Source organism: Piliocolobus tephrosceles, chromosome 3, assembly GCF_002776525.5.
Source record: "Piliocolobus tephrosceles isolate RC106 chromosome 3, ASM277652v3, whole genome shotgun sequence".
Lineage (NCBI taxonomy): Eukaryota > Metazoa > Chordata > Mammalia > Primates > Cercopithecidae > Piliocolobus > Piliocolobus tephrosceles.
The window spans coordinates 36,126,478-36,151,063 of NC_045436.1; the positions used below are offsets into that span (position 1 = coordinate 36,126,478).

The window sequence follows — 24,586 nt, forward strand, 5'->3', positions numbered from 1 at the left end:
CCAAGGACAAGCTTGTTCTGCACTTAATGAGCATATTTCTTAGTGGTATTTTTCTGCAAACAGCAGGATCCCTTATATCCCTGCTAGTATCCATAACAGAAAAATATCCATTTACAAGCCATAATATATAAGGGAATGAAATCTCTTCCTGGAAAATAATAAGAGCTAACATCTACTGCAGACATCTCCCTCACCCCACACACGAACCCATGGTGCCCATTCTCTTAGGCATGGTACTCATGCCCTCCTCACCCCTCCAGAGAAAATGTGAATCAAGGAGCTTAGGCTGATGGTTTACTTACATTCCTACATTTCATACTCTCAGTACCTTAGGATATAGAGATCATCTTCCCTATTTTAAAGACAGAAAAACTTTTTAGGTCATGTCAAGTGACTTGCCAAAGATTACACATCTACTAACCCAGGTCTTTCTGACTCCAGTGCCCAATTAACCACATAAACCCAGTTCTGGTTGAGAATTGAGCAGGGGTCAAAGAAGGCTCACTTCCTTTCACGTGGTTCCCAGCTTAAGAAGAAAGTTGCATAGAATCAGCAAATAGTTCTTACCAAAGAACGCTGCATCAAAATTTAATGTGTGGTATTATTATGCCTAGATTGCAAAATTAACATATGGTAATAGTATCTACCTTTAAATTATTGTGTATCAAACTATTTTTGAGTCACTATGAGGAACCTCTAGGTATATATTTGCTTAAAAATCTATTTAACTCACATGTACTTTTTAAAATATTCAGAAGGGGGAAAAAGCAACAAGATGCTGGGGAAATAGACTAGAAAACAGGAACTGAGAGTCAGAGTGATTGGACAATAACTAGAACTCAAAAGATAGTTGGAGGCTGAGGAAGACCAGAGTCCAGATGTGGGAACTGTCTTTCAAATTCTCCTAAACTGAGTATTTATTTTGTTAAATTACAGAAATACATATTTTACTGTACCTTGTACTCACTTTCTCAAGTAACTATGGCTGGAGAAACCCATCAAATAGCCAGAAAGACAGATCCAGATCACATGAAAATACACTCTCTAGGTATTTCTCATCCTGTAAAGTTTAATAGGAAATATACAGCACTTTTCTCTAGGAATAGCAACAAGTTTGGGGGAGTGCCCCAAATACTTTGCCTTGTTGCTCTTGAGATCAGTTGCACAGAGAAGTGACAGCTGGGTGGGACAGCGAATGCCTTTTGTGACCACAGAGGAGTCTCTTAGCAGGAAGAAAGAATGACACAGTCATTGAGAATCTTAAGTTCATTTATGCTATTTCCTAATGAACTAAGCCAATTGCTACAGATTACAGTTGGCCCTCTATATCCATGGGTTCTGCATCCATGAAGTCAACCAACTGTGGATCAAAAGTATGTTTTAAAAAATTTGAAAATAAAAAATAACAATACAATAATAATACAAATAAAAAGACAGTACAACTATTTACATAGTATTTACATTGTATTGGGTATCATAAGTAATCTAGAGATGATTTAAAGTATACAGGAGAATATAAATAGGTTATATGCAAATACTATGCCACTCTTATAAGGGACTTGATCATCTATGAATTTTGATATCCACGAGGATCCTGCAACCAATTCCCTTGGATACCAAGGGACTATATTCAGATATCAATAATAGACATGATCATGGTTATCTCATAGAAAAAATGAAAAACCAAAAACCAATTTTTAAATCTGGCATATGTTTACAAAACAGCACCCTATACAAAATTTGAAGTTTTGTAGTTTTAGTAAGGAAGTCCTCAAATGATGGTACATCCATGTAGTTTTTATATAATTATGTCTGAATGAACTTATCTACAACTAGTGATACAAAGATCCCAACTAGACAAAGACTGGCTTGGGAACCTAAGACTTTATCGCAGTTCTCAGATTTACCCAAAACCCTTCCTGCCGAGCCTCATCCATGGGCCACTCCAGATAGGTCTTGGTGTTCATTATCTTCCGCAGCTTGCAGAAGCGCTGGGGAATGGCTTTTTTCTCAATGGGCTCCAGAAGAACAAGAATGGCAGCATCATTGTTCTCATCAAAAAGACGGAAATGGGAGAAGTCCAGTTCATACTTGCACCACTCACTCTTCACAAAGTTTTCAGAAAGCACAAAGACAGTTTTGTGGCTCTTTTCAATGGAGTCAATGATATTGTCAATGATCCACTTGCCAGGAATGAAGTCCCGCTTATGAAGACACAACTTGAAGGGGGGATTGAAGTTCTCCAGCTCCTGGACCATAAGGTTCTCCACCCAGTAGGCATCCCGCTCACTGTAAGAAACAAATGCATCATAGCAGATGTCCCTGCTGGGAGCTTTCCTGGGCTTCCTTTTGGCCTGGAGCCAGGCCCACATCATTTTCATGTACCACAGGCCGTGGAAATGGTGGCACAGGACCCCCATGAGCAGGATCAGCAGTAACAGAGCACAGCACATGCCAGACACCAGTGCTGCCCTGTGACATTCCGACACTGAGAGGCGGACATCCTGAACCCTCTGGCCACGCACATGAGATGGAGAGTCACACAGGTAATTTGCTGGCCAATCAACCAGGACTTTGGCCAGTGCTTGCTGCTCCTGAGTGAAGGACAGGAATTCACAGGAGCAAATGAAATTATTGCCACCAGCTTCCAAAGTCTTCAATGTGTGAAAAGAGTCAAGTTGCTCCTTAGAAAATGTAGTTATTGTATTCCTACTGATTTTCAACACTAGTAACATGGGTAAGAGGGAGGCATCTGGTAGAGTCATCAACTTATTTCTAGAAATATAAAGTTCTTTGAGTTGCGGCAAATTCAAAGAAAATAAATTGAGATTGTTGTTGCTAATATCTAAAATTTCCAGTGTCTTGGGAATGCAGCCTGTTACACTGTGTATTCGCGTGCTGGATAAGTTCAAATATTTCATCTTTTCTGGCCACTGACAAGTTTCAGGCATATAATGAAAAGTATTCTTACTGATATCAAGGTTCGTCAAGTTTTTCAGAGTAAGCAAAGTCTCTCCAGTTTTTCCCAATGATGTCAAGTGATTTTGCCTTAGAATTAAAGTTTGTAGAGAGGGCCAGGCATCCTCACAGGCTGAATTTTTCAAGTATTCTTCAACCATCAAATTTTCACTTAGATCCAAGTATTCTAATGATTTTAAATGTTGTGAAAGTGAACAAGGAACCAGAAAAACTTTACTGTTTTCTACTGTGATTCTTTTAACTCTTTCTGTGAGTGAATATAAAGTGCTCAGATCATAAAATAAGTAAAACTGTGGAATATGCAGCCTCCGGATTGTTAACGTTTCCACTTTACCTGGATCTATAACTCTATGATTATCAGATCCTCCAAAATCACCAATTCCATTAAGGGTACAGTCATCAAACTCTAATTCTAACAATCCAGAAATCTGACTCAAAAGTTTCATGACCTGAAACAAACTTTCATCGGTGATTTTCACATTTCTAAATGTAAACTTTTTAATCAATGAATTTGTTTCACCAGTGGATAGTTCTGAGAAATGGAAAGTGTCCAGATCAGTATCTCGCAGTTCCAAACATTCCACAGAACTTGGAAGATCTACAAAAATCTCCAGCAGTAAAATATGCTGCCTCATATGAAGGATCAGATGACTTACATTCTGAATTAACTTCAAACTTTTTGGCTCATAGCTCTGTAGATCTGAAGCATCAATCTCAAGTTCCTCAAGGAAGGTAAGTCCAGCAAAATCTTTTCTTTGAATCTTAGTGAAGGTGTCCATATTTCCTACTCTCAGGATTCGCAATTTTGTGAGATGAGAAAAAAGAGATGTTTCCCCAAGGGTTTTGTAAGGATTTCCCAGTAAGTTTAAGAATGTCAAAGAAGAAAGGGGCTTGAACCAGGAGGATGATAAATTAGATAAGTAATTATAGGATAAGTCTAAATGTTCAAGTCTGCCCAGGGAAGAAAAAGAATCTTCCTCTATTGTGTTAATTCCATTGGATGTCAGCACCAGAGCCTGGAGGTTCACACACCTCTGTAGGTCACTGTTGCTAATGTAAGTGATCCTGTTGTTGGACAGGTCAAGGCTTTTTACAGCTTCTGTGAGCCCTGAGGGAATGGAGTTTAAAAATCCTGAGCTGCCCTTGCAGATACCATTGTGGTCACAAGACAGAGAAGCCTGATCGGAGGATTCTTCCTTGGAGAGGCTGATGATGACCCCCAAGACCCACACCATCCACAAAGTATGTGGCATTGTCCAGTGATTCAACCTACAAATAAAAGAGGTTCAAATGAGTCATTGTGTTTGACAGCATATCATAATTCTAATTCTTGAGAAATGTTTTCAAGAGAGAGAGAGAAACAGACGAATGGAACGAATGAATGGGGATAAAAAATGAATTCCCTGATACATTCAGCGACACTAACACAGATACACAACCACTATGCAGTACTTAAGAGCACAACCATCTGGAAATACAGAGCAAGACTCAATAACACAGATTGGAAGAATGAGTAAATCAATGAATGGAGGAATGAGCAATCAAGCCTTTTAAGAAATGGGTTAGGCTTAACTATATGGATTCACAGTCACCTTTTTCTGCACTTCAAACTTTCTTAATATTTAAGCATTTCTTTTCTCTGCTTCAATGCCCTGCTTGATTCATAGAGATCTCACAGAACCAAACTATAGTTCTCATTCACTGAAGGAAACTCCAGGAGTAGCATGCTTTGGGACCAAAAGACAAAAGTTGCATGTGCATCGACTTGCTTCACACCTATCACTAGCAGGCAGGAGGGGTGTGGGAAACTCCAGGCAGACCTAGGTGGTTTGTTGGGTTGAAGGAGACTCACACCATTAGAACCCTGTCTTCCTGCCTAGAAGTAAATGCAGAAAGCAGTGTTTAAGTCTGGATGGGCTGTTCAGATGAATGTGGGGGAAATAAAACTATCCGTACCACAACTGCTAGTTTACTTGTAACCATAAACCCAACAACTTTCTCTTTGCCCACCTTCTGGGCCCTATATCATTCTTTGGCTCTATTCAGCTACCCCATTCCTTGCATCTGTATGCCTTTGTCTGTATTTTCTCAGTGTGCTAACTATGCAAAAATTTTTTAAAAATTTATCCCCAAGAACAAAACATTTTTATGGGTAAAACTAATTTCCCACATACACAGAATCTGAGAGATTATAAAGGCCTGAGCTGTACAATTTATGGCCACAAAGAATTAAAACATAAGTATGCTTGGTTTGGGAATTTAAATGCTGTTGGAGCCAGAATTTTTATGTTTGCACCAAAACCACTGCTTCGTATTCCCTCCTATTTTTTTAAATAAATGGGTCATTCCATGCATATTTATTCTGGATACTCTTCTTTTCTTAGCTTTATTAAGGTATAATTGGTATACAAAGAAACTGTACATAATCAATGTACATAATTTGTACACTTTATGTATACATACATATGTATGCACTCATGGTATCATCACCAAAATCCAGAAAGTAAATATATTCATCATCTCCAAAAGCTTCTGCCACTCTGTGGTTGCCTTTTCACTTTCATAATGGAATCTTTTTGTCTTAGTCCATTAGTGCTTCTATAACAAAATACCAGAGACTGGGTAATATATAAAAAAACAGAAATGTATTTACTATAGCTCTGGAGGCTGAAAAGTCTAAGATCAAGGCATGTGCATTGGTGTCTGGGGAGGGCTTCTCTCTCCTTCCAAGACGGTGTCTTGTTGCTGTGTCCTCACATGGGAGAATGCAAGAGGGCAAGGGGGCACTACCTTCAATCTCAAGCCCTTTTATAAGGATGATAATCCTCTACCTGAGGAAAGAGCCCTCACGACTTAGTAACTTCCCGAAGGTCACACCTCTTAATACTTAGTTTTAGGATTAGTACTGTTACAATGGGGATTAAGTTTCAATATGAATTTTGGAGGAGACACACTATTCAAACTATAGTACTTTGATGAACAGATGTTCTTATATTTCATATATTTTAATAGTGAGTTTTCTGGCCTATTTTTAAAATATTTCCTATATTTTCACAAAGATATTCTCTTTGTTATTTTCTAAAATCTTTATTGCTTTGCCTTTCACTTTTAGATCTATAGTCTACCTGAGGTTGATATTTGAGGTAGCAGAAGGATTCACTTTTTTCCCATATGGATGTTCGATTAACCTATTTTTTACAGACCATCTTGGGGAAATAATCAACAGTATTTTATTTGTCAATAGGTACATGTCCATATAGGGGTAGATCTTGTTTCAGTGCTCTCTATTCTGATCCAATATTTGTCTATCCCTATACCAGCAACACACTATATTAAATGTATAATATATCTCAATATCTAGGTAGATGTATTTCAAATGTATATCTCAATATCTAGGAGATATATATTTAATAGAGTTCCTTATTCTTCCTCAAATACGTTCTTCTTCCTCCTTGTTCTTCTTCAAATGTGTCTTGGTTATTCTTGCCCCTTTGAATATTATTATAAATGGCAGAATCAGCTTGTCAGTTTCAAAAAACAAAGTCCACTGAGATTTTAATTGGCAATGTATTGAATCTATAGAACAATTTGGGAACTATTCACATCATTACAGTACTGAATCTTCCAATCCATGAGTATGACAGATCTCTCCATTTATGTAGGTCTTCTTTAACTTATCACAGTGGTATTTTATGGTTTTTGCTTACAGTTCTCAAGCATATTTTGTGAGATTTATTCTTATTCGATACTTTTAAAACATTTAAATAGTTTTACATATTTATATATGTGATATGGTTTGGATGTTTGTCCTCTCCAAACCTCATGTTGAAATGTGATCCCCAGTGTTGAAGGTAGGAGCTGGTGGAAAGTGTTTGGGTCATGAAGGTGTATCCCTCATGAATGGCTTGGTGTGCCATTCATGAGGTTGTTTAAAAAGAGTCTGGGACCTCCCCCTTCACTCTTGCTCCCTCCCTCTCACTCCTTCTCTCACTCTATGACATGCCTGCTGCCCCTTCTTCCACCATGAGTAAAAGCTTCCTAAGGTTAGACAGATGCTAGTGCCATGCTTGTACAGCCAGCAGAACCATGAGCCAAATAAACTTCTTTTCTTTATAAAGTACCCAGCCTCAGGTATTCCCTTATAGCAATGCAAAACAATCTAACACAATATGGCATATACATATATGTCGAAATTCAATTAAATTTTGTATACTGACCATGCATTGAGCACCCTTGCTAAACTAACTTAGTAATTCTAATAGTTTGTAGATTCTTTTCATTTTCTGTATCCCCAATCATCCTCAAGTCATAATGATGGTTTTCTTCTTTCCAACTTTTATACCTTTATTTCATTTTCTTTATAACAGATTCCTTTACGCAAGTGCAGTAGGATATATTAGCTATTATACACAGTATCCCCTATCACACATGCCCACCCCCACTATGAGCCAACAGATAGTTCAAGGCAATCCTGTTATTTAAAGAAACTTTAGCAAGAGAATTTAGAGAACTTCATGGGGCAACTATAGCCTTTGCAGTAGAGTCAGCTGTAATAGCTAATGTTTGAAAGGGATTTCTAATCATAACCTCATTTACATTTATTCCAAGCCAGGGAAGGAGCATTTGAACAAAAGATGCCCATTTAGAGGGATTTGCAGCTGCTAGAAAGTTCCTTTTTATACCATAGTGCAAATTAAGATGTATAGAACAATGTCAAATTTCCAGTTGGTTATGGAGTGACAGCGTTCCTGTTAGAATCCCTAATCCACACTGACTTCTTATTTCCTACTGATTGGGACATGGAGTTGCCTGTGCCTATGATTGACAGTTTAAATCCTTCACAGATAAAAACATACGCTGGAGGGACACAAGAGACAGTTCCCTGTGGGACACTGTGTGCTACAGGGGTCATCAACAGGGAAGCAATAGTAGTATTTATCTAAGGCTCCACTATTAATTATCATCAATGGAGGCTACCAACAATTAGAGAATTAGGGTTATGAATTTGTCTACAAACTATCTAATTCTCTCTCCTTTTGGTTTTCTTATTCAGTTTCTGGAAGAATTTAACTGTAAAGCCTCTCCTATGTTTTGTCTACTGTTAGCTTCAAACACGAAATCTGAATATGTGACTCAAAAAGTCTAACCCTATAGAAAGACCAGATGTTCAATCTGAACAGGCAGTCACACTTGGAATATCAGTGAAATCTGTTATAGGGTGAATTAGGAGATCTTTAAAAGCATATTAGTATTTGGTTCAACATGATATATCCAGCATACTTAAGTTTCCTGCAGATTCCCAATGAGGCAACTGAATGCAATCCATCTGTAAATGTTCAAATAGTCCAGTGGATGGCAGAAATGTACCAACTGAGGTTTTTATTGTCTTATAAAAATTGTGGATTTGACAAACCAAACATTGATTATAAGCCATTTTAGCAATTTTAGAAGAGTCATAACACCAATCTTTTTTCATAATTTCATGTTATCTAGTCTATGATGAGTCAGAGTGCAGAACTTTTAATAATGGCAGCTATATGGACTCAGATAGCTGTCTGATCCATGAGGCCACATTTAACACTAAATTTATATCCTTTTAAATATCAGTTTTGTTTCTCCAATTCAGGTGCATGATGCTGTTCATTTAAATAGGTTATCATAGATAATTTAATTCAGATAAATCTTATGGTGTTTTTCAAATTGCATATCTTAACAATTTCAGTACTAGCTGACTTATCATGAAAATCTGCCAAAGCATTTCCCTGGTATTCAATTAATTCTGATTCTGCTTGATGTTGGTTTGGCAGTTTTATGAACCAATCCATTTCTTCACTAGAGTTCTGGAAATTCTTACCCAGTCCAGTAGTATGATCTCAAAGTTATCAGAAACCTATACTTGTCAGAGTCCTTTCCACGAATCTTTTAAAAGAACACTTTATGATTTGGTTGGTTGTCTGTAGGTCCACACACTTTATATAATTGTTTTTCATAGTGTTCTGGAAAGTACCAGAGTAAAAAAAAGTAACTATTTGTAGATGGCAAGGCTTAAAATGGACTTGGTTAAAGATATGATAAGAGTTCACAATAATGCAATTGATAAGGAAATTGTATTATTTCTGCAACATATAATATTTCATGATAACTAGAATTTTGGCTGATAGTGTTATACCATGACTATCTGGTTTCTAAGAATTTTATATAATTTCTGAAGCATATATTAATAACATACCCATACAATATGACTTAAAGAAAGTTCAGCATCACTTACAATTTGACAATGCTTCCCATGCAATATAACATATCAAATAAGCCTAATTAGTTTAACATCTCTTTTTTTGTATCAGGAGAGAAAACAATTTCTTTTGAGAAATTCCAAAAGCCCTGTTCAACGTCAAAAGGTTTTAATTTAGAATTTGATTTTGAGATGTCAAAAATATCAAAAGGTTTAAAGTATTTGATTAAAATAGGATCACAGGTCTCTATGAAACAATATTTATTCATTTAAATAGAGTGATTGGTAAAAGACTTCAAAGGCAAATAAAGTCACATAATTGTAGAAACTCTTGCTCTTTTAATAAGGTGGACTCAGGTCTCTGAGGCCGTCAAAGATCTAATAAAGACAACATGAAGCACAATAAATTATCTCGATAAAACACAGAATCTGCATTTCCTAGGCCTATTACTTAGCAGGTAAAGAAAAGTCTTTCAATTTCTTATTAAGAACAGACCAATACTCCAAGAAAACCTTGTTGTTTTAACATAGAGGACAAATTTCTAGTTCTGTATCAGTATTTTTTTGATATTAATGCTCAATTTAAAAAGAAAAAGCTTAGAATTTTCTTCAAATCTTAGTTTGATCACATATAAAATTCCCTTCCCAGTATTCCTATCCCACAACCTTCTACAACTTTCTAATATCCATTCAGTTTTTCTTCTATACTCTTTCTCTTTCTCATTGTCTTAACAACCAGGCATTCTACTTTGGGACAAATATTATTTTATTTTTTCCTTAACAAAACAAACATCCCCTCATACTTTATAGCTGTTCTTACCCAAAACACATCTTACCTTCTTTTCAGAGTTGTTTCCCTTATTATTTCTGGTAATTCTAGTACCATATATTAATTAGAATTCTTTTTTTTTGTTTGTTTGCAGATGAGGTCATTCTACATTGCCCCAGCTGGTCTCAAACTCCTGGCATTAAGCAATCATCCTGCCTCAGCTTCCCACAGTGCTGGGATTACTTTACCCTTAGTAACTTTAATTTCCAGTGAAAACTAGAAAGTAAACAATGGTGAACTGTCACACCAGCATTTTGTACATTGACATATCTATGAACTGTAATTTCTAGAAACATGTGCCTTCTCATGGTATAATTTTTCAGTGTGACAGAAAACACATTTAGTAACAGACCCAACTACCTTTAATCTCTCTGTAATAAGCAAATTCGGTGAAATTGTAGTATACAAAATCAACATACAAAAACCAGTAGCATTTCTATATGCCAACAGTGAACAATCTGAAAAAGAAATCAAGATAGTAATCTCGTTTACAACAGCTACAAATAAAATACCCAGGAATAAACTTAATCAAAGGAGTAAAAGATCTCTACAATGAAAACTATAAACACTGATGCAAGAAACACTATAAACACTGATGCAATAAATTAAAGAGGACACCAAAAAATGGAAAGATATTCCATGTTCATGGATTGGAAAAATCAATACTGTTAAAATGTCCCTACTATCCAAAGTAATCTATAGATTTAATGCAGTCCCTATCAAAATATCAATGACATTCTTCACAAAAGTATGTTAATAAACTATAATCCTAAAATTTACATGAAACCACAAAAGACCCAGAATAGCCAGAGCTATTCTAAGCAAAAAGAACAAAACTGGAGGAATCACATTATCTGACTTAAAATTATACTACAGAGCTATAGTAACTAAAAGAGAATGGTACTGGCATAAAAACAGACACAGACACACAGAACAATAGAACAGAATAGAGAACACAGAAACAAATCCATACATCTACAGTGAATTCATTTTCAATAAAAGTGTCAAGAACAAACATTGCAGAAAGGACAGTCTCTTCAATAAGTGGTACAGGGAAAAGTAGATATCCATATGCAGAAGAAACTAGACCCCTGTATCTTGCCATATACAAAAATAAAAACAAAATAGATTAAAGACTTAAATCTAAGACCTCAAACTATGAAACTATTTTAAAAAAGTAAGAAAACTCTCCATTACACTGGTCTGGGCAAAGATTTCTTAAGTCATACCCCACAAGCATAGGCAACCAAAGCAAAAATGAACAAAAGGGATCACACCAAATTAAAAAGTTTCTGCATAGCAAATCAAATAATCCACAAAGTGCAGAGGCAATACACAGAATGGGAGAAAATATTCACAAACTATCCATTTGAAAGGGGATTAATAACCAGAATATATAAGGAGATAAAATAACTCAATAAGAAAAAAAAATCTAGTAATCCAATTTTTTAAATGGGCAAAAGATGTAAATAGACATTTCTCAAAAGAAGGCATATGAATGGCAAACAGATAAATGAAAAGTTGCTCAACATCACTGATCATCAGAGAAATGCTAATCAAAACTACAATGAGATATCATCTCACCCCAGTTAAAATGGCTTTTATCCAAAAGACAGGCAATAAAAATGCTTCAAGGATGTGGAGAAAAGAGAACTCTTGTACACTGTTGGTGGGAATGTAAATTAGTACAACTACTATGAAGAACAATTTGGAGGTTCCTCAAAAGACTAATAATAGAGCTACCACATGATCCAGCAATCCCACTGCTAGCTATATACCCAAAATAAAGGAAATCAATATATCAAGGAGATATCTGCACTCCCATGTTTAGTGCTGCACTATTCACAGTAGCCAAGATTTAGAAGCAATCCAAGTGTCTATCTACACATGACTGGATAAAGAAAATGTGGTACATACATACAATGGGGTACTATTCAGCCATAAGAAAGAATGAGATCCTGTCATGCAACAACATGGATGGAACTGGAGGATATTATGTTAAGTGAAATAAAATAAGGAACAGAAAGACAAACATCCCATGTTCTCGCTTATTTGTGGGAACTACAAATTAAAACAATTGAACTCATGGAGATAAGAGAGTAGATAGAAAGGCGGTTAACAGAGGTTGGGAAGTGTAGTTGGAGGGGGATTGGGATGGTTAATGAGTACACAAATATAGTTAGATAGAATGAATAAGATTTATTCTTTGATAGCAAAACAGGGTGACTACAGTCAACAATTACTGTATATTTTATGATAACTAAAGAGTTTAATGGGATTGTTTATAACACAAAGAAAGGATAAATGCTTGAGGTAATGGACACCCCTTTTACTGTGATGTTATTATTATCCATTGTATGCCTGTATCAAAATATCTCAAGTGCCCCATAAATGTATACACCTACTATGTATCCACAAATATTAACAATAAAAATACAAAAGTAAAACATACACAAGATTCTCTTGGTTTGTCTAGCTATTGTAGCTTTAAAAAAGATGTGCCTGTTTGCCTTAAGAAGCTTTTCTGCTTTGTCCACTGTTGGGAACAGGCCCCCAAATCTGGCCATAAACTGGCCCAAAACTGACCATAAACAAAATCTCTGCAGCACTGTGACATGTTCGTGATGGCCGTGATGCCCACACTGAAGGTTGTGGGTTTACCGGAATGAGGGCAAGGAACACCTGGTCCACCCAGGGCAGAAAAGTGCTAAAGGCATTCCTAGGCCACAAACAACAGCATGAGCGATCTGTGCCTTAAGGACATGTTCCTGCTGCAGATATCTAGCCAGAGCCCTTCCCTTTGTTTTGGCCCATCCCTTTGTTTCCCGTAAGGAATACTTTTAGTTAATCTATAATCTATAGAAATAATCCTTATCACTGGCTTGCTGTCAATAAATACGTGGGTTAAATCTCTGTTCGGGGCTCTCAGCTCTGAAGGCTGTGAGTCCCCTGATTTCCCACTCCATACTCTCTATCTCTGTGTGTGTGTCTTTAATTCCTCTAGCACTGCTGGGTTAGGATCTCCACAACTGAGCTGGTCTCGGCAAGCAGCACCCAACGTGGGGGCTTGAACCCGGGTCGAAGGCTCACCGGAGCGACAGTTGGAAAACATGGAACTAAGCTGGAGGACACCCAAGTACACTTAAGCAAACCCCATGGTGAGTAAGAAGGGGAACTCAGAAGCATCCGGGTAACAATGGGACAAGTGTGGGCTCTGGTTCATTCCACCTTGGAACCTTTTCACACAGAGGAAGGAACGTATAACGAAGTAACAGAAGAAGTGACAGAGCAGGTTTGTTTGCCAGCTAAAGTGGCAAAAGAGGGAGAGGTCTGTCCCTACCCTTCTGCATGCCCTCATTATTTCGAAGAAAAAGAGTGGCCTGACCCTCCAGATCTTTCTTTTCCAGAGGACACTGGGCAAAAAGTAGTTGCCCCAGTGACTGTTTGAATAGCACCTCAAGCGACCGCTCTCAGTTCTATTCAGCCAGGAATTCAGCAAGCTAGAAGAGAGAGTGATACAGAGGCTTGGCAGTTCCCTGTTAGAATACACCCCCAGATCAACAGGGAAATATCATAGCTACATTTGAGCCTTTTCCTTTTAAATTACTCCAAGAATTTAAACAAGCTATTAATCAATATGGACCAGGTTCTCCTTTTGTAATGGGACTGTTAAAGAAGGTTGCTGTCTCCAGTCAGATGATGCCAGCAGGGATGGTAGGATTACTTCTAGGTAGGTCTAATTTAAATTTAAAAGGAGTGCAAGTACAAACAGGAGTCACTGATTCAGCTTACAATGGGGAAATTCAAATTGTTATATCTACTTCCCCTGGAAAGCAGAGCCAGGAAAGCATATAGCACAGCTCCTGATTATGTCGTATGTAGAAACGGGGAAAAGTGAAATTAAACAAACAGGAGGATTTGGAAGCACAAATAAACAAGGCAAAGCAGCTTATTGGGTGAATCAAACTACTGATAAACATTGTACCTGTGAAATAACTATTCAGGGAAAGAAATTTAAAGGTTTGGTAGATACAAGAGCGGACAATTCAATCATTTCTCTACAGCACTGGCAGTCTGCATGGCCAAATCAACCTGCTCAATTTAACATAGTTGGAGTTGGTAAAACCCCTGAAGTATATCAAAGTAGTTATATTTTGCATTGTGAAGGACCCAATGGACAACCTGATTCAACCAATTATAACTTCTGTACCTATAAATTTATGGGGAAGAGCTTTATTACAACAATGAGGAGCACAAGTTCTAATTCCAGAATAATTATATAGCCCTCAAAGTCAATATATGACGCATGAGATGAGGTATGTCCCTGGTATGGGACTAGAAAAAATTTGCAAGGTTTGAAGGAAATGCTTCAAACAGAAAGATAACGTTCCCACCAAGGTTAAGGATATCATTTTTGATGGTGGCCGTTGTTAAGCCTCCAGAACCTATACCTTTAAAATGGTTAACAGATAAGCCAGTTTGGCTAGAACAATGGCCACTAAGTAAAGATAAACTGGAGGCTTTAGAGGACTTAGTTGCTGAACAATTTAAAAAGGACACATAGCTCCAACATTTTCCCCTTGGAATTCTCCAGTTTTCGTAATTAAGAAAAAATCAGGTAAATGGAGAGTGTTAACTGACTTAAGAGTCATTAATTCAGTTATACAACCTATGGGGACATGCAGCCAGGACTGCCTTCTCCTGCTATGATTCCAAAAAATTGGCCTTTAATAGTCACAGATTTAAAAGACTGTTTCTTTACTATCCCCTTAGCCGAGCAAGACTGTGAACGGTTTCCACTTACAATTCCTGCAGTAAACAACCTGCAGCCTGCTAAAGCATTTTTATTGTAAAGTATTGCCACAAGGCATGTTAAACAGTCCAACAATTTGCCAGACTTATGTAGGGCAAGCAATTGAACCTACTTGTAAAAAATTTTCACAGTGTTACATTATTCATTATATGGACAGGATACTTTGTGTTGCCCCCACTCAAGAAATATTACTCCAATGTTATGATAACTTGCAAAACTTGATTTCGCACACCAGTTTAATTATAGCTCCTGACCAAATTCAGACTACTACTCCTTACTCCTACTTGGGGTCCTTAGTCAATGACACTACCATTGTGCCACAGAAAGTAACCATACGTAGGGATCAATTGAAAACATTAAATGACTTTCGAAAATTACTAGGGGACATTAATTGGATAAGACCTGCTCTAGACATTCCTACCTATGCCATAAGTAATATATTTTCTATCCTTAGAGAAGATACTAGTCTCACTAGCCTTCAGCAATTAACAAATGAAGCTGAGGCAGAGCTGCAGCTAATCAAAAAGCAAGTCCATAAAGCTCAAATAAATAGAATAGATCCAGAAAAGAACCTAGATTTGCTAATTTTTCCAACTCAGCATTCACCTACTCATGTTATTGTATAAGAGCAGGACTTTGTAGAGTGGCTTTTTCTTCCACATACTAATTCACAGACCCTAACTCCTTATTTGTATCAAATCGCTACAATGATAAGAAATGGGATAACTTGGATTGTTAAATTACATGGATATGATACTGGAAAAATTATTGTCCTCACGAAGACATAAATACAGCAAGCTTTTATACATAGTCTTACTTGGCAAACCCATTTAGCTGACCTTGTGGGTATTCTCGATAATCATTTTCCTAAAATAAAATTATTTCAATTTTTGAAATTAACTAATTGGATTCTCCCTAAAATAACTAAATTTAAACCAATTGAAGGTGCTGAGAATGTTTTTACAGATGGGTCTAGTAATGGTAAAGCCTCTTATTCTGGATTGAAAGGTAAAGTTTTTCAGATGCCCTATACTTCACCTCAAAAAGCAGAGCTTATAGCTGTAATTGAGATATTGACTGCTTTTGTGATTTCTGATTCTTCATATGTGGTTCATTCCACACAATTAATTGGAAATGCTCAGTTATGATTTCATACAGATGAACAACTGATGACTTTATTTACCCAATTGCAAACAGCAGTTAGGAGTAGAATGCACCCTTTTTAAATCACTCACATTAGGGCTCACACGCCTCTTCAAGGACGTTTAACTGAAGGGAATCATATGGTTGATCACCTAGTTGCTGCTGCAATATCTAATGCTAGACACTTTCACAATTTCACATGTTAATGCCTCTGGTCTCAAACGCAGATACAATGGTACCTGGAAAGAAGCTAAAGCTATTATCCAGTGATGCCCAACTTGCCAAATGGTGCATTCCTCATATTTTACAGGAGGAGTTAATCCTTGAGGATTGGAACCTAATTATCTTTAGCAAATGGATGTCACACATGTTCCCTCATTTGGGAGACTAGCTTATGTACATGTATCAGTGGACACCTTTTCTCACCTTGTCTGGGCTACACGCCAATCAGGAGAGTCTTCTGCCTGTGTTAAGTGTCACCTTTTGCAGTGTTTTGCGGTGATGGGCATTCCAGCTTCTATTAAAACAGATAATGCCCCACGCTCTACTAGCCAAGCTCTAGCTACATTTTTCTCTATATGGAATATTAAACACATTACTAGCATCCCATATAATTCTCAAGGACAAACCATTGTTGAAAGAATGAATCTCTCTCTGAAACAGCAGTTGCAAAAGCAAAAAGGGGGAAACAGGGATTACGGGACACCCCATGTACAACTGAATCTGGCATTACTGACTTTAAATTTTTTGACTTTAAATTTTTTTAAAAGGCCAGATGCTATCAGCAGCTGAACAGCATCTACAGAAACCAGCTGCAAAGACAGAAGCAAAACAACTGGCTTGGTGGAGAGACCTGATAACAAAAAGTTGGGAAATAGGTAAAATAATAACTTGGGGTAGAGGTTATGCTTGTGTTTCTCCAGGCCAGAATCAACAGCCGATTTGGACACCATCAAGACACCTGAAACTTTATCATGAGCCAGATGCCAAAGAAGAGATTCTGGGAGGATCCCGAGGACCCCCTGGTTGGAGCCATGTCGAGAATGATGCTGAGGAGGACCCCAACTATCACGAGCAACAACCATCGAACACAGCCACCTACTTGGGGACAGGTCAAGAAACTGTCACAGATGGTGGAAGAAAACCTGAGGAAAGCAGGACAACCAGTCACAATGAGTAATTTAATGATAGCTATGATAGTGGTGATCATCATTGCCATGAGCATTCCTTCAACAAGGGCTGACACAGAGAACAATTATACTTATTGGCCATATTTATCAATCTTGGCTGGCAATAATGCCTAGATATAATCACTCTATGACACAGTTACACATGCTTTCTTATCTCAGTATTTACCACAATAAATCTGTTTTATAATTGAGGCATACCATCCTCAAAAACCTATTTGTAAACAGAACTGGACTTGGCCAGAAATAATGAACATACTTGTTTGGGAAGACTGCATTGCAGAACAGGCAGAGGTGCTGCGCAACGATTCCTCTGGAATCATTGGGATGTTTAGCTTAAATTGCATCTCTCAGTCCACATCCCATGGCCACACTATGTTCAGCTGGTCTAAACAAAATGGTCAGATGGTAGAAATAGTAAGAAATATGGCAAGAGTTCCTATTATCTGGAAACATGACAGTATAGTGGCACCTCAAACTCAAATGATATGGCCTGCTGTAGGAGCTAAACATAAGGATTTGTGGAAACTATTAATGGCTCTTAAATAAGATCAAAATTCAGGAAAGAAAAAAGAGCATCTAAAAGGACACTCTATAAACTTGTCCTTTTATATATATTTATATATTGCAAAATTAAAGGAACAAATATTTAAAGCATCCCAGGCACACCTGACCTTAATGCCAGGAACTGGAGTGCTTGAAGGAGCTGCAGACAGATTAGCAGCAATTAACCCATTAAAACAGATAAAGACACTTGGAGGCTCTGTGATTTCAATGATGATTGTGCTTTTAATATGTGTTGTCTTTGAATAGTATACAGATGCGAATCCTGACTCCTGCGAGAAGTAGCCCACTGTGACAAAGTTGCCTTTGCTTTCATTGCTTTGCAAAACAAAAAAGGGGGACATGTTGGGAACAGGCCCCCAAATCTGGCCATAAACTAGCCCCAAATCTGGCTATAAACAAAATCTCTGCAGCACTGTGACATGTTTCTGACAGCCATGACGCCCATGCTGAAGGTTGTGGGTTTACCGGGATAAGGGCAAGGAACACCTGGTCCACCCAGCACGGAAAACCACTTAAGGCATTCCTGAGCCACAAACAATAGCATGAGAAATCTGTGCCTTAAGGACATGTTCCTGCTGCAGATATCTAGCCCGAGCCCATCCCTCTGTTTCAGCCCATCCCTTTGTTTCCTATAAGGAATACTTTTAGTTAATCTATAATCTATAGAAATAATGCTTATCACTGGCTTGCTGTTAGTAAATATGTGGGTAAATCTCTGTTCAGGGCTTTCAGCTCTGAAGGCTGTGAGTCCCCTGATTTCCCACTCCACACTCTATATTTCTCTGTGTGTGTCTTTAATTTCTCTAGTGCTGCTGGGTTAGGGTCTCCACAACTGAGCTTGTCTCGGCAGTCCACTGTAATTCTAAGTTACCTTTAGTAAGGCTCACACGTTTCTCTAGAAAAGCACAGGTTCTTGGTCCATAATTCTTATAAATGAAATCAGCTAGAGTTGCAGATGGATGAGTTGTAGACTCCTTAAATACAGATAAGCCCATGATTCCCTGTCTTCTAGTAACTTTATCGACTGGAGGCCTCCTAGAGCACCAGTCCAGTTTCAGCTTCTTCACTGAATCCAATCCAATTCTGGAGCCAATCTGCTCAAATAAAGTCAGAGAGCTGAAAATGCAAATATATAGCACTCAAGTCTGAGCAGGAACTTACCCACAACTACCAGTTGTGGTGAAAAAGCAATGGGCACAATGAGCCCTGCAGGTACCTTCACGTGGTCACTAAGAGCTCCTGAGGGTCACTATAGGTCTCCTTTGGATCCTGCTTGCAACACCAAAAACTGTTAAAAGAGAAACTTCAGACAAATTCAATTTGACAGAGTTTATTTTAGCAAAGAATGATTCATGAATGAGGCAGCACTCAGATTCACAGAAGTTTCAGAGAGCACCCAACAGTGTGAGCAGTGAGCTTTTATAGGCCAAACTCAAGAGCACAGTAATCACCTGATTTGCTTCAGCTAGAAGTCTGCCTTATTTGGGCATGGTGTAATAGGCATTTACCTTGTTTGGGCATAGTCTGATCAGCTGGCTGCCTGTGACTGGCTAAAGCTTGGTTATTTATGGTTGGTGGAAATTTGGCTATTAATTACAAAAAAAATTACTCCCAGATAAGGTTTCAGTTTGTTTATGTAGTATACTAAGTTAGGTTGCAGTTTATTATGTAAGAACTAAAAGTATAGAGACAGTCTCAGGCTAATGGCTTCCTGCTTATGTCATTTAACAAAAGATAGGTCCTCAATTTTATTCCTTAGATGAGTTATTTGTACCAGCTTTTATTGTCTTGCTAGAGGTTTGTCATTTTTATTAGCATTTTCAAGAAATCAACTTCTGACTTGATAGATCCTCTATTTTCTAGTTCATTAATTTCTATTGTTATATTATTATTTCCCCTGTTCTGATTTCTCTGGATTTATTTTACTATTCCTTTTCTTGTTTTTAAGGCATTTGCTTGCTCATTCATTTTTAGTCACTCTTCATTTCTAATATACACACTTAAGGTTATAAGTTTCCTTTAAGCAGTAGTTTAGGGCATCTGACAAGTTTTTCTAGGTAATTTTTTTCATAATTCATTAAAAATATTTTCTGATTTTCATTCTGATTATTTTTGACCCATGGGTTATTTAGAAATGTATTTACTAATTTCCAAATATATGAGAATTTTCTATAAGTTTTTCTGCTCTTTTCTATTTTATTTGCATTATGGTCAGAAGACATATTCTGTATGATTTAAATTCTTTAAAATGTATTGCAATTTACTCTATGAGCCGGTATATGGTCAGATTTTAAGTACGTTCTGTGATTTCAGCAGCTGTTGGAAGTAGTATAGGTTCCTTATGTCAACTACATTGCGTTTGCACTTTCTTTATCCTTACTGATCTTTTGTCTGGTTTTTCTATCAGTTACTGAGAGATGTATGATAAAATCTCCCACTATGATGGTGGATTTTTCTATGAATTTTCTATTTTTCTATATTTTTCTAGGTCTGTCAATTTGGCTCTATTCTTTTTCTATTTTGTAGTTTCTTAATGTTGTGTTATTATGGGTACTTATAAATTCAGAATTTTTATTTCTTCTCAGTGAAACCTTTAACTTAGTGAAACCTTTAACTTAGTGAAATGTTTCTCTTTATCTACAGTTATGACTTTTTTTACTTTTTTTCCTAATTCTATTTTGTCTAACAGTAATATTGCCATGACAGCTTTCTTTTGATAAATGGTTACATCTGTTCACTTTATACCTTTTAGTATCCATAAATGTGTCTCTTGTAAACAGCATATGATTGTTGGGTTGTTTTAAAGTCTAGTTTGACAATATTAGTCTGATTATCATAAAATTTAGTCTTTCTCATTTAATTACTGATATATTAAATTGAATTTAATATAATTACTGATATTTTGGGCTTTAAAGTAATTGAACTATTGTTATGGTTTGAATGTGTGCCCCAAAGCTCATGTATTGGAAATTTCATCTTCGATGCAACAGTGTTGAGAGGTGGGACCTTGTAAGAGGTTATTAGGTCATGAAGGCTCTACCCTCAGAAATGGATTAACGTTATCACCAAGGGAGCAGGTTATTGTCAGAATGAGTTTGTTATAAAAGTTAAGTTCTGTCTTCTCTTGCTGTCTCTCACCATGTGATGCTTTCCATCATGTTATAATGTAGCCTGAGGACCCTCACCAGATGCAGCCCTTCAGTCTGGGACTTCCCAGACTCCAGAACCATGAATGGATAAACTTCTGTTCTTTGTAAATCACCCAGTCTCAGGTATTTTGTTATAGCAGCACCAAAGGGACTGTGACAACTATGTACTTTATTCTTGTCCCATTTGTTTTATGTTCTATTGTCTCTCTTTTCTTGCCTTCTTTTAAATTTGGGGGTATTCCATTAGATTTCTTTTCCTCTATTAGTTTATCAATAAAACTGTACCCCCCAAAAATTAACTGATAGCTTAGAAACTCCCAAAACAAGCTGTCAACTTCTGGTAGTTTTTGTAAATGTAAAATGGGAACATTATAAAGAACCTAAAGATGTTCTTTGCTTAGAACGGGAAGAAATTTAAAATATTGGTGAATAAATCATTTTCCAATAGTTTCTGCTCTTGCTTTTGTTGTTGTTTGTTTGTTTTGTTTGGTCTGTCCCTTCAAGTCAGGCCACCATATCTATAGTTGCTCTTTGGTAAAAATCTTAATAACAGAATCAAAAGATTAAAGTCATCTCAGCAAACTGAGTTGTCTACACCCAAAACAATTACTCTCCTTCTCTTTCTCCTCTCCCACCCACCACCTCCGATCACCTCTTTCTTTTTCTCTCTCTTTCAAAAAGGAAAAAGACTTTCCTGGCTTGCATTTAAGCTCTAAATACAAGTTCATATTTATAGAAAATGAAGAAGTTTAAAGGGCACTTCAAAGCATTCTTACTTGAAGAACTCGACTTTGCTTAAACGCTGTTTAAGTTGTTTTCTCATCAGAGACCTAACTCACACATCCTAAGAATGAAGGAACGCAGAGGTGGGGTGAAGCCTGCCAGGGAGCAGAGGCCAGACTTGGGTTAGGGAGCCAGGGTCCTGGACAGACCCAGAGCACGGAACCTCTCCCACCTCTGAGCCATGGTGACCAAAATCCAAGCTCCATCCTAGCAGTAACCAGTGAGAGAGGACACACGCCCCGCGAAACGCTAGCATTCAACTCCACTGGCTCATTGAAAGCCTTTACCCAATCTTTGTCATCCACTCTCAGAACCAAGAGGGGCCAAGAGGCGGGGAGAGCGACCCTACCGGGAATCAGTGAAGCGGGAGGGCCGGGCCAGGGCCTCCCGAGAGAGGTGGCGGCCAGCAGCCCGGAGCCCAAGCGGAAGCTCGCCATGGCGACCCCCAGGGGCCTGCAAGGCTGGAAGGGCGCTCCGCCCAGCCACAGCCCATTGGTACTGCACTCACGGGGTCCGGACCTCGGGCTCCCTTTCTGTGTAGCTCCTGCTTCTCTCGAGGGCCAACCTGAGCCGGCTTCGCTGGTGTCCACATTCCCGCACCAGGCGGCACAGAGAAGCACCGGCATCCCGGGGGCCTGATGCGCTCCACGCCGTCCCCGCCCGGACAGGAGCTAGGGGCCCAGGTGCAACCGAGCGGGAGCCCGGGGTCCCCGGAGTCCTTGACCGGGCCGCGGTTCCCTTCTGCCCCTTCCCGACCCAACCCCCGGAAGGGGTGCAGAGAGACCACACGAGCGGCGCCCACAACTTACCTGGGAGGACACCGAGCAGCCGCCTGGCTGAGCTTTCTCGCTGCCTCCGAGCCGGCCTGCCTGGGACTAGGAAGTAAGCGAAAGGGAAAGTCCGCACGACCGGGCACCCCCTCCTTCTGTGGTGCGGGAACGCCCCTTCCACGGGGCACGCGCGCCGTCGCGCAGCGGGAGGGAACGCTGGACCTCGCGCCGCGCTCCAGGCAGGTGGCCCAGAGCGAGCCCCCGCGGCCGCGCTTCCCGGCAGGCTCCCGCCGGTGACCGCGAGGTAGGCTGCGACAGGCCAGAGGCAGGTCCTGCCCGGATCGCTGCCCCGTGGAAGGCTGGGTCGAAGAAGAGAGCTGGGGGCTTGGCGGAGTTTCCTGGTCAGGGAAAGCGAATAGAGAGGCCAGAGGAGGCCTGCATGGGAATGGCAATCAGAGGGAAGGCTCCGTGCCCAACCAGTATTTTCTTGAAGCTTCGGGGATCCAGGACCTCCTATCACCTGAAACACACCGTCTTTAAACTCCACTCCTGATGCTTCTCCATCCATGGAAGCCCAAATTCAGGCTCGTGAATCACACTTCTCCTTTCCCCGCTTTTCCACACTCTATTCACCTGCCAGTACATCTCCAGGGTCCACTTCCACCCAAAAGTCTGTGCTCTCCTGCATTAAAATAGGTTCGCCAGTCACCCTCCAGACTAACACAGAATGATTTTGCCTAAGGGAACAGACAAGGGCAGCCCCGGATTTTTTTTCCCCAATCCTGTGACAGTCCCTACTGGTGCACCATCTCTAGCACGTACAATCCATCCGAGTTCTCATCATGAAAAGATCTGGGCTTCCCACTTCTGTCTACAGTTTGAAGCTAAGTCCTTTCTTTGCCCCCATTCCATCCCTATTTCCCAAAGTAATACCAAACACGCTCATTAATCAATTTTCTTCATTGCCACAGAACCCAGCTGTCTCCACGGTTAGGAATACATATAAGGGAAGAAAACAAGCTTTTAAAATGCAACTGCCTTAATATTAATAATCTACCTTTTATATTCATAATTACATTTGATTTTCACAAAGTGAGATATGAAGCAGAGCAAGCATCCTTGTTCCTCCCTTACAGAAGAAAATGTCATACGAATTGTATTATGTATGACAGAACTGAGATTTGAAACCAGAATTTTACCTTAAATCCAGGGCTGCTCCCCTACTCTGTTCCACATCCCTAATCCTCTCTGATGGTTGGAACATCAGGGAAACTTAATCAATAGACATAAACATGAAATTGAGAGGTTTTTGTATACAGGTCACTATGTTACTATTTTTCTTTATCCTGACCATCAGGTTGTCCAGCTGGCTGAAAATGCTTTCTTATTAATTCCAAATCTCCAGCTCTCTACCTTATGATTTCTGACACAAGAAAACTTCCTTCAAATTATTTCTCCTGAAACTAAAACTTGTTTTTTTTCTCTATTTCTCTTCCTTAGTTGAACTGCCTAAGATAAATTTTGATGCTATTGCTCTATAATCCCAAAGTCAATTAGAATATTCTGGCAAAGTCAAGTAGAAATCATTTATTTAGCCACAAATTGTTATTAGTGTCCTCTGCGTATACTGAAGGTAGTTGTACACAGTCCACAAAGCTATGAGCACATCCAACTCAGACACAGTCCTTACACTTGTTCAGTTCTTGATATTTCCTTTTTTTTTTTTTTCTGAGATGGAGTCTCATTTTGTCACCCAGGCTGGAGTGCAATGGTGCAATCTTGGCTCACTACAGTCTCCACCTCCCAGATTCAAGCAAATCTCTGCCTCAGTCTTCCAGGTAGGTAGGATTACAGGTGTGCACCACCATGCCTGGCTAGCTTTTGTATTTTTAGTAGAGACAGGGTTTTGCCATGTTGACCAGGCTGGTCTCAAACTCCTGGCACCAAGTGATCCACCCACCTAGGCCTCCCAAAGTGCTGGGATTACAGGTGTGAGCCACCGCACCCAGCCTAGTTCTTGACATTTGCAAAGCACCTTCACATCTATTATTTCATCTGAATCTTACAATAACACATGCAATAAATAATTCTGATATTATTATTCCTTTGGTTAAAGTGATTAGAGAACTTGCCC

The 24,586-nt window shown here is 38.8% G+C and overlaps 1 protein-coding gene across 6 annotated transcripts; it reads right to left on the reverse strand.

The window, feature by feature from the left end:
- Positions 1–1,036: 1,036 nt before the first annotated feature.
- On the reverse strand, positions 1,037–22,750 carry TLR2 (toll like receptor 2). 6 transcript variants are annotated; one of them, XM_023227858.2, is made up of 4 exons: positions 22,492–22,750; positions 18,912–19,019; positions 17,443–17,571; positions 1,037–4,248 (listed from the first exon to the last, which is right to left on the reverse strand). In XM_023227858.2, exon 4 carries the CDS (start codon positions 4,230–4,232, stop codon positions 1,878–1,880), a length of 2,355 nt encoding a protein of 784 aa, XP_023083626.1. In that variant the 5' UTR covers positions 4,233–4,248; positions 17,443–17,571; positions 18,912–19,019; positions 22,492–22,750; the 3' UTR covers positions 1,037–1,877. The 6 variants fall into 6 exon arrangements, with proteins under 6 accessions (XP_023083626.1, XP_023083610.1, XP_023083634.1 ...); XM_023227842.2 differs by having other exon boundaries at positions 18,912–19,038; XM_023227866.2 differs by lacking the exon at positions 17,443–17,571.
- Between the last annotated feature and the right edge of the window lie 1,836 nt (positions 22,751–24,586).

What these genes read in the sequence shown, in the direction of transcription:
- TLR2 (XM_023227837.3), bottom strand. Translation starts at nt 4,232, where the DNA reads ATGCCACATACTTTGTGGATGGTGTGGGTCTTGGGGGTCATCATCAGC.